Genomic DNA, 10,134 nt, shown 5'->3' on the forward strand with positions numbered 1-10,134 from the left:
CCATAAATTTCCAACACCCAACCCTTCTTCTTTTTTTTCAGTTGCAGTAAAGCTTTGAATTTAATTCTCTGCTTTCTGTCATTCCAAAGAAAATCTGAAATAATTTCATCTCGTAAAATATGATCCTGGTATTGATATTGGTAATGCTTGGAATAAGAATAAAAGGGAGGACCATCATTTTTATTGTTTCTGCTCTGTTTAGTATTGCATCTGGCATTAATCTCCATCTGTTCAGATCCTGTCTTATTTTACTTTCCCAAACACAGTAATTATTCTCACCATCTAAAGTCCATCTAAATCTTCACTTATTGATGCCCAAGTATTTTATTTTCTTTGTGTCCCATTTAAATTTATAGCCATCTTTCAACGTTTGGCCAAATTGTTTCCCTCTTGTTTGTGATTCACATTTGTTCTTAATGTCATTTAATTGATATCCTGAGACTTTGCCATAAAAATAGTTTTCATTAATTTATGGATGGATTCCTCTGGAGACGTAAGGTATACTATTATATCATCCGCGTACAGAGCAAATTTATGAGTTTTTTTCCTGTGTGACTGTATTTATGTCTAATGGCTGCTGCTGGCATTTCAATGTAAATAGCAAATAAAAGAGGGCAGAGGATTTCCCTGCCTGCTTGCTCTTTGTATTGTGAGCCGTCTTGACAGTGCACCGTTTGCTTTCACTCTGGAGGTTGGATTACTGTAAATTTCCTTGCATCTATAAAATAAATGTCTCATGTAAGCCAAAACTGTTAAGGATCTCAAACATGAAACGCCTACTCATTAAATCTAAGACCTTCTATGCAGCGAATGTTATTAACAAAAGATCCTCATTTTGCTTTTGAGCCTAATCAGTTGAATGTTTGCCAAGTATTGTCTGCAAGAAACCCTCTTGGAATAAACCCACTCTGATCTGTGTCAGTTGTACTGTATCAGTAATTATAATGTTTAATCTTTTAGCTAATATTGTTATTTTATAGTCAGTATCAAACAGCAATATGGTTATGATTTGCATGAGGAACATTTTGTCAAAAATACACTTTTTGGGAAGAGGTTTTTGGGTAGAGGTTGAGAAAACACTGAAGTATATTCCCTTCTTTATAGACGATTGCCATGTCTGTGCCCATTTTCCTGTGTCTACATCCCTACACTTATTTACATCACACTTATATTGAGTTCAGTATTCAAAACCAGGGTGACATTTCTTTTCTTTCTTTTTTTTTGGCTGCAGAAAATATAAAATAGATGTCTTGTGCCACATTTTATATGAGACAAAAGAGTTGAACAGAGTTTAATTAGTAAAGTGCCATTTTGATAGAGAACTTACATATTGTACATGGCTGGTATATTGCAGTGTGCTTACATATGCATAATTAGCCGCAATAAATCATGCATATGCATGTTCAGCGCTTCAGTGAGCCTGCACTTCAATCAAGTAACATGCATGATGTATATGTGGCAGTATGTACACACACATACACACACACACAGAGCATCATGGCCCACCAGACACCCACACCACACCACACCTCCTATTGTCCCAAAGTCAGACAGCAGGCTGGGGCTGCAGAAGTGGCCACAACAGCCTGACTTCTCCCCTGAGGGCCTGGGTCTGATTTGCAGCAGCTCCCCCTCTCTTTCTCCAACTGCCCTCGGGGGAGGAGGACCTCCAAGCTGCTGCGCGCTGTGGAGCGGGCAGATGCTGGCCACTCTAATGGGAGGGCCGGGGGATGACATGACTCCTCTCTGGTTCCCATGCCCCGTGGCACGCTCATGTCACGCCCCTGCAAATAATACAGATGACAACAGTGGAGAAGGTGCAGGGTCCATCTGCTCTCTTGACACAAAGGCACTCTGGGCCACTTCCATACTGTAGATGGACCTGGGAAGTGTGTCTGACATGATGTGCGAGGCTGTCCAAAGATAAGAAGGACTTGGGTTAGGCAGCTGATGAGAAGATGGAGGACTGTAACAAACAAGGATATAGTTCAACAGAGACATAACATTACAAGAATGTATCCCCACACAGCACATTTTGTAGTTCCTACAAGTGGCAGATTAATATTACACATCTAGAGATCAACTGACATGCAAACTAAGACAAAGAATTACCAGCTTGCTGTAATAAAGCAAATTGGTATCAAGCATATTTCACTGACTGTATTATTTACATTTAAATAATAATAATAATAATAATAATAGAATACCTCAACTTGTCATGTTCTTTATGAAAACAAAATGGCAGGGATATTTTAATCTAGGAGAAATCACAAACAAATCATAAAATAGGATTACAACAGCATCAGTGACAGAGAGAACATAATAGTGAGGGCATCCTTTACATCCCATTGAAATGAGTATGCTCTCTCCTTCATTAATGCACCCATTATGAATATAAAATGCATGTGCACACTTCCATTGGACACAGGCATACTGGTCTGTATTATACAAACCAGTTTATCTGTCAAAATTACATTTAACTACAGCCAGTTTTACTGCAGTATACTGAGAGTATAAAGAACTGGCAAGAAATAAATCCACATTAGGATATAAACCTCAGTTTGGTAAGATTTTGCCCCATGAACGCCACAACATAAGTTTTTGATGTGCACAATATTAGTGGTGAGAATGAAACTATAGGCTTAAAAATAACACGTGATGTAGTCGGGATGACAATAGTGAATTTGGTGAAAAGTGAGAGCCCCTATAATCACCACAAGGACGCACACACTGGTCTACAGGGAAGCCTTTGCATCAGCCCATTGATTACCATAACAACTGTAACCACGCAACTCCTGTGATGCAGAGGAACCTCGAGCGGAGCCTCAGACACCTTAGTCAGCATATAGCTCTCCTGCTTTACATGCGATGATTTATATTTCTGCCTCTTTTGTCCTTGTTGAGTCTCCGAGGGAAGGAGCGTGCCAGCAGGGCTGCACGGGGGCCACTTCAGGCACGCGTCCCCTTCTCATTATAATATCAATAGGTCGCTCCCAACCCCCCACACCCTACACGCTCACACACACATACACACGCGTGCTTGCACAGAATGCGATGCGAATACTAATCAACCCTCCTTATGGCCTCATATTTGTATTATTTTTGTGGTATATCATGATCGGAGAGTCTGGTAGGAACTACTATAATATAACTTCAATATTTGATTTGATGTTAGTTTGCTGTGACAAGATGAAGATAAAGTCGCGCTTGACTAGTTTGCTGTAAAATTTAAAATAAGTAATACATTTTTTTTTAATGCCAATAATGCCCTTTCTTCTGTCTCGAAGTCTTCAGATATCACAGTGCTATTTCTCATGTTACAATAAAAATGTGAGCCCATAAAGAATATTTGAGATCTAGTTGGTGATCATGATAAGGTACGTCACCTAGAACAAAAAAATATCAGGGAAAAACTCTCATTTATGCGCTTTGGAGTTTAAAAGACCTGAAGTTTGATTCTATAAGCCACTGTGTTAAATCAGTTAATCTGACGGCCAGGCCATTGAGGTGTGTTTACTCTCAGCCACATCCTGCAGAGGACAGGTGCTGTAAACGCAAGGCTGACCAGAGCTGCTCCTAAATCAATAAGCACTAAAGGGGAGCTCGGGGCGGATGGTGCGCGGCTGGGCTGGACGGTTTGAGGAGACAATAGCCGAGTTTGGAGCCCCGCACCGTGGACCATGTGCCGTTCATTACCATACAGCTGTTCGCATGAGGTCCAGACAAAGGCAATATGATAGTCCAATCTCTAAGTGCTGCAGGATGCCCCCTCCCTCTCCTCTCCTCTCCCCTCACCTCCTCCCTTCTCCTCCACTCCCCTCCCCGGGCTCAAGAGCACAACAGAAGAGGCCTGAATAGCCGAGGCGCACAATGAAAGAAAGGTCTTATCCGGAACCTGCCCACTCTTTGTCACCTCGCACGCGTCAGAGCAATTACAATGTTGGGGAAAGAAAGCCAAAGCTGTGGTATTCTTCCCCGCTTCCTTCTGATCTATGTTTAGCTGTGTTTTTATAGGCCTTCCCCTAAAAAGAAAAGAGAAAGAAAACGCTCCAAACACTGATACAGGCCTGAAAGTGTCAGTGAAGTTATCATAGCCTGTTGACCGCTGTTATGCATTACAGGTGTGATGAAATGCACTCTTGGATAACTGAGTGTTGCTCATACATGTAAAACCTGCCATTTTCAAAACTTGGAATCTGTTTCTCATCTTTTCTTGTGAGTTTGTTCATTTTCGTCTCTGATCAATTTTAGAGGAAATCCCTCACACCAGGTCACTCTTTATTAAAAAAATTCCTGACAACAACTCACTGAATATGCAACTAAATATGAATCCTTAGTTTGCTTTCTTCCCTGCAAATTCCTTTGATGATAATAATATTTTCTCTTCAATAGGCTGAACTTGCCCGGATGATTAACAGTTAAACATAAAGTTAAACCTTTACTATATTAGTTTTCTACCTTGCACATGCTTTCCAACTTTGCTCAGATTCAATTTGAGCTCTCCAATTCCCCACACAGTGTCCCCTGTGTCCCGGGCTGGTCCCATGAGGTCTGCTCCGGCCCCTCCTCTCTCCAAGTGACGCGCCCCATCAGAGGGTATAAATCCACTGTGCGCCTTTATACACCAGAACCTAAACAAGTAGAGGACCGGCTAGGATAGGATATAGAAGTGTAAGCGTAAGACAAGGATTTAATAACCATCCAAGAACTGGACCTTACTTCGTGCACATACTTCTTCAGCGATGAAAGTTGCGTTTTAATTTTTTTCCCTAGCTTGTAAAACTTTTCCTCGGCATCTTTTGGAATTATCTTTGGATACAACGGATGCATACAGCCACAGCCACCTGACTGCAACGCAAATTTTGGGAAGAAATGGCGCAGCATCTGAGATACCTCTTGGTTTTGGCCTTAGTAGAAGTGGTAGGTAGACTCGGGTGTTTTGGGAGCGGAAAGCACCATCCTCCAAATGTCTTTACGCACATCTCGTCTAATTTCAACCGACTTATCTGTCATTGCAGGTCTTGTCATCAGGGGTGTTTGAGTTGAAAATCCACTCATTTCACACGGCGCATCGCATCTGCAGAAGACACAGGGATTGCCATATATTTTTCCGAATTTGCCTCAAGCACCCAGAGGATGTGATCTCAGCGGAGCCACCTTGCACTTTTGGGACCGGGCACACCAACGTCATCAGGGCCGATCACACCTCAATCTCCAGCAGCGCTCCCATCAGGGTGCCTTTTCACTTCAAGTGGCCGGTAAATTGACATTTTCACATAGCTGCATGTAGAAATATAGTGGAGAGGCAATCAACCAAATAACCTTCCTCACATTTGTGGTTTAGAGTTCCAAACTGATGTAAGTGATGTGAATAGAAACCCAATCATTGCTCTTCTGAAAATATAAGTGACATTTGTTTATGCTGGGGTCGGGCTCCTTAATGTAATCAATGACAGGAGTCACATTATACTTTTTTTTATTATTATTATTATTATTATTATTTTTTTTTTTTTATCAACGACTGCTTATATAAGTGCCTTAAGTGACTTAGTTTAACTATATTTATGTTATTAGAATTTCCAAATACTGAATGCGCTTCTTTTCTGTTTCAGGGAACATTTTCGTTGATCATTGAAGCCTGGAACGCCGAATCTCCGACTGAATACACAGGTTGGTTATTACGCATGGACGCACTTAACAGCTTTTACGCACCAGCCTCCTTGGGGGATCAACCGGTTATAAACTACATTTCTTTTTTTCAGACAACCAAAACAACCTTGTGAGCCGCCTAGCGACCAGGAGAAGACTTGCCATCGGAGAGGACTGGTCCCAGGACGTGCATTTTGGGGAGCAGAGCGAGCTGCGCTACTCCTACCACGTCTTCTGCGACGAGTATTACTTCGGCGACGCCTGCGCAGACTACTGCAGGCCGAGAGACGACACGCTGGGCCACTACACCTGCGATGAGGAGGGCAACCGCATCTGTCTGGAGGGCTGGAAGGGAAGCTACTGCTCTGAGCGTAAGTGGTGTCAGCTGAAGTTTCCATGAGCAAGGCACTGAAGCCCTGTGTCAGCTCCCAGGGGTGTTGTTCTGTAGCTAACCTATGGAAGGGGGGCAAGAGAAAAGAGAACACCCTGCAGAGTATAACGTGTTGGAAACCCTAAGGGAAAAATCTCCCAAGTTTTCCTATAGGGATTTCAATGTATTGATGGCACTTCACAGTGGCCTTATGCTACTTAATGGCATTTTAAATTATGTCATGGTATCACTAGAATATTTAAATCATATCCTCATAAGGAATATAAGATATTTCTATAGTGTCCTTCAAAAAGTTATTACAATATTACTGCTCTGTCACATAAAACATGGTTCATTGCTGGCCCAGGTAAACCAGTGTCACTAATGTAGAGACTGAAAATAATGTAAAAATACAGCTAGGTGTATGATGGAACAGCCAAAATGAAGATGGCAGCATTCAAAGTGAAACTGCAAAACAACAGGTGCAAAGGACACATTTTTGGAAAGATAAGATGAATTAAACATACTCCCTTCCCAAGAACTGAAAAAATGTATCTTAAAGTTTGTCAAGGCATGGGGGACAGTGTTTTTTTTTTTTTTTTTTTTTTTTTTTTGGCTTACTCTCAAAGAGGTTTCATTTTAATCTCTAAAGCAGACATTGTAAACTTTGGACAGGCAGCTTTGAGAGTGGTCTCCTTTATGAGGGAGACATCCCGTGGTGTTGTGTTTTACTCCACAGGGAGAAGGACTGTGCGGCTCCATCTGCCTTTTGTTCTCTGCTACAATGAGAGAAAAAGCCATGAACCCCATTAGGGAGACACATTTTTCAAGGTGGTCTGTGTGTGTGTGTGTGTGTGTTTGCACTTCTGAGTGAAAATGTGTGTGTTTGTGTGTGTGTGTGTGTGTGCGTGTGTGTGTGTGTGTGTAATGGGGAGGAGATAAAAAGAAAGCATTTGTCTCCGGCGGTGTGCCTACCAGCTGCTTGGCTTAATACTTAACCAACAGTGAAGCCTGAAACGGGGCTGGGGTCAGACAGAGTGCTCTGTATGTGTGTGTATGACAGGGTGTGTCCATTGTAATCACACACCCTCCCCTCCCTCTCTCCTCCAGCCATCTGCTCGGCGGACTGCAGTGAGAAGCACGGCTACTGCGAGGCCCCAGGGGGCTGTACGTGTCGCATGGGCTGGCAGGGCCCCTCCTGCAATGAATGCGTCCGCTACCCTGGCTGCCTCCACGGGACATGCAGCCAGCCCTGGCAGTGCAACTGTCAGGAGGGCTGGGGGGGCCTCTTCTGCGACCAGGACCTCAACTACTGCACCAACCACCGGCCCTGTGCCAACGGGGCGACCTGCACCAACACGGGCCAGGGCAGCTACACCTGCACCTGCCGGCCCGGCTACGGAGGCACCAACTGCGAGCTGGAGACCAACGAGTGCGACAGCAACCCCTGCAAGAACGGAGGCAGCTGCAATGTGAGTACAGAATAATGGAGGCTGTTTGAACCACACATTACAATAATTTACCATAAATAAACAAGACCATGATTGAAAAGAATGGTAGCTTTTACACTGCATTTTACATTACGTTTTTGAGGGAAATCGGCTGGATTGCTTTGTGGCACAACACAGGGGCAACTTAACATCTCTAACTGCGTACTTTCAACCTTACCACATCTGAATGCATGTACTGGTTAACTGTTATCAAGGGCTCTAATCCTACTTCTTGCTCAAATGTAGGTCTTGACATTGTAGGTCTTGTAGGTCACTGAAGTAGGTCTTAACAGAAGACGTCTAGACATTGAGCAAACACATTATGCTACTTATTGCTTAGGTCAATAGGTCTAAAGAGAACATGTTTCAGCATTTGCCTACAACTTAGTTTCATTAGCATAACAATTAAGCTGCCATTGTCAGACTGATTCAAGTGTGCACTTACTTAGAAAACCATTTTGAGATTTTATGTTGATATTCCTGTTCTGAAGGGAAGTTTTTTCTATAACCGTCTCCCCCTTTAGGACCTGGAGAACGACTATTCCTGCACTTGCCCCCAGGGCTTCTACGGTAAGAACTGTGAGATCATCGCCATGACGTGCGCTGACGGCCCCTGCTTCAACGGCGGCACCTGCATGGAGACTCTGACCGGAGGTTACACCTGTCGCTGCCCCCCAAGCTACACTGGCTCCAACTGTGAGAAGAAGCTGGACCGCTGCAGCAACAGCCCCTGTCTCAACGGTGAGTGTGAGCCGCACCACTGGTGACACCTTGTGGCTGAAGTGCAGGGCAGCAGTTTCCTCACCGGATAGGGTCTTTTGTTGGCTCACTATGGTAACAATGAACTGAAACAGCTACAATCAACCTTCATAAAATGAAAAAATCTAACGGTATCTATGAGGCCAAACAGACATTCAATAGTATCCAGCTGATCCCCCTGACATGTCAAGCCTGATATGTGCTGGAAATGTCCATGGTATGTTGGAGGTATGAAAAAAGCTAATGAACACAAGGGTGAAGTTTGCTTCAAGCACATTCTATCAGGGGTTATGGTTAAATTAAGAGGTTAAAGTTAGAGTTAGGGTTAAGGAAGGGCAATGCAAATGTTGCTTTTGGTATGTTGGAGGCATGTACACAGGCAACACAGGCAACACAGGATTGAAACATTAGGGGTTCTTCGTCAGCTGGGTGTTTTACCACACCTCACCATGCAGCACTCTCGCCCTTTTGTCATGACCATATATTCATACCGTGCACAGCAAACTCAATATACATCAGAATCTTCTGCTTTGCTGATAGCACTGCAGATATTTCCCCACCTACATGCAGAATATCACAAATTCGCCATCAGTTTTCACCACAAGCGAGTCACTGTTTTGTGGTTTGCCTTCTAGAATACAAAAAAGAACATCTTAACGTTTAAAAAAAACTTGTTGTAAAGAGCGCGTGTCAGCACAACTCACAAAATCAGTGGATTGAAATTCTCTACTGATCATCTGCTTTCGACAATCTATCCATATTCAGCCGTCTATTACAAGACAGGGAGGCTACACGGGGCAACCATAGTTTTGACCTGTCCTTGAGCCTTACTGAAACATCACCATACTAACTCTTGTTAGAACTGTAAACTTCTTTTAGCCTCCGCCGCACTGTACTAATGCTCTCAAAATGGTTTGCCATGGGACGTCCAGACAACCCTGAGACAGTGTTAAATGTAATCCCATTAGCACCCTGTCTTTAAATACGCTGAAAGGTCTTCCCTGATCTGCAGGATGCTGAGCAGAGCTGTGTCTTTTCTTCCTCCTGCAGGTGGGGAGTGTCTGGACCTGGGCCAGAGTGTGTTGTGCCGCTGTCAGGCAGGCTTCACCGGTGCCAACTGCCAGGTCAACATTGACGACTGCGCCTCGAGTCCCTGCCAGAACGCTGGGACCTGCCAAGACGGTGTGAATGACTACACCTGCTCCTGCACCCTGGGGTTCACCGGCAAGAACTGCAGCGTGCGTTCGGACGCCTGCGGTGCTCGTCCTTGCCAGAACGGCGGCACCTGCTTCACTCACTTCACTGGGCCCGTGTGCCAGTGCCCCAAGGGCTTCATGGGCCCCAGTTGTGAGTTCACACTCCAGCCCAGCTTCAAGCCCGCTTTGCGCCAAACCTCGCAGCCTTCCTCTGCCACCCTCACCGCCTCCTGTGTTCTGGCTGTCCTTGCACTGGCGCTGGTGGTGGGCATTGTAATTCTGAGGAGGAGGCGGCGACTGCGTGGCAGGAAGCAGCTGAGCGACATCGCAGTTTATAACGACTTGGAGACGGTCAACAACCTGGGAGGAAGCGAAAGAGAAGCTTTCCTGGGGCCCAGCGGCCTCTTCAAGATCAGCAACAGCACAGCTCGCCTCAGCCTGTCACTCAGCCCGGACGCCAGGTCTGGATACAGGCACAACCCGGTGGAGAGCAGCCAGGCCCGAGGGGAGCGTCCAGACTTCATGTGGAGGGATGAGGCCGGGCTGGGATCCGTGGGGGGGCTGAGATGAATCCGCTCTGAATCCACAGGGAAAACAGGGACATCCATGCAGGAGACGTGGATGAGAATATTAGCACTTGTTTTTCCTTTCTCTTCATGAAGAGTGCAAG

The 10,134-nt window shown here is 44.7% G+C and overlaps 1 protein-coding gene across 1 annotated transcript; it reads left to right on the plus strand.

Annotated features, from left to right (window-relative positions):
* The first annotated feature begins 4,840 nt into the window (after window positions 1-4,840).
* Window positions 4,841-10,058, plus strand: dlb (deltaB). The gene is made up of 7 exons (XM_030068926.1): window positions 4,841-4,920; window positions 5,019-5,258; window positions 5,613-5,670; window positions 5,763-6,020; window positions 7,130-7,491; window positions 8,034-8,250; window positions 9,319-10,058. The coding sequence occupies exons 1-7, from the start codon at window positions 4,873-4,875 to the stop codon at window positions 10,032-10,034; spliced, it is 1,899 nt and encodes a 632-aa protein (XP_029924786.1). The 5' UTR covers window positions 4,841-4,872; the 3' UTR covers window positions 10,035-10,058.
* The last annotated feature ends 76 nt before the right edge of the window (window positions 10,059-10,134 follow it).

Source organism: Myripristis murdjan, chromosome 14 (assembly GCF_902150065.1).
Source record: "Myripristis murdjan chromosome 14, fMyrMur1.1, whole genome shotgun sequence".
NCBI classification, from domain to species: Eukaryota; Metazoa; Chordata; class Actinopteri; order Holocentriformes; family Holocentridae; genus Myripristis; species Myripristis murdjan.

Excerpts from the sequence above, each read along its gene's own strand:
- dlb (XM_030068926.1), top strand. The coding sequence starts at position 4,873 with ATGGCGCAGCATCTGAGATACCTCTTGGTTTTGGCCTTAGTAGAAGTG. Across the intron at positions 4,921-5,018 it reads TTTTGGCCTTAGTAGAAGTG|GTCTTGTCATCAGGGGTGTT; the intron begins GTAGGTAGACTC and ends CTGTCATTGCAG. Across the intron at positions 5,671-5,762 it reads ATCTCCGACTGAATACACAG|ACAACCAAAACAACCTTGTG; the intron begins GTTGGTTATTAC and ends TCTTTTTTTCAG.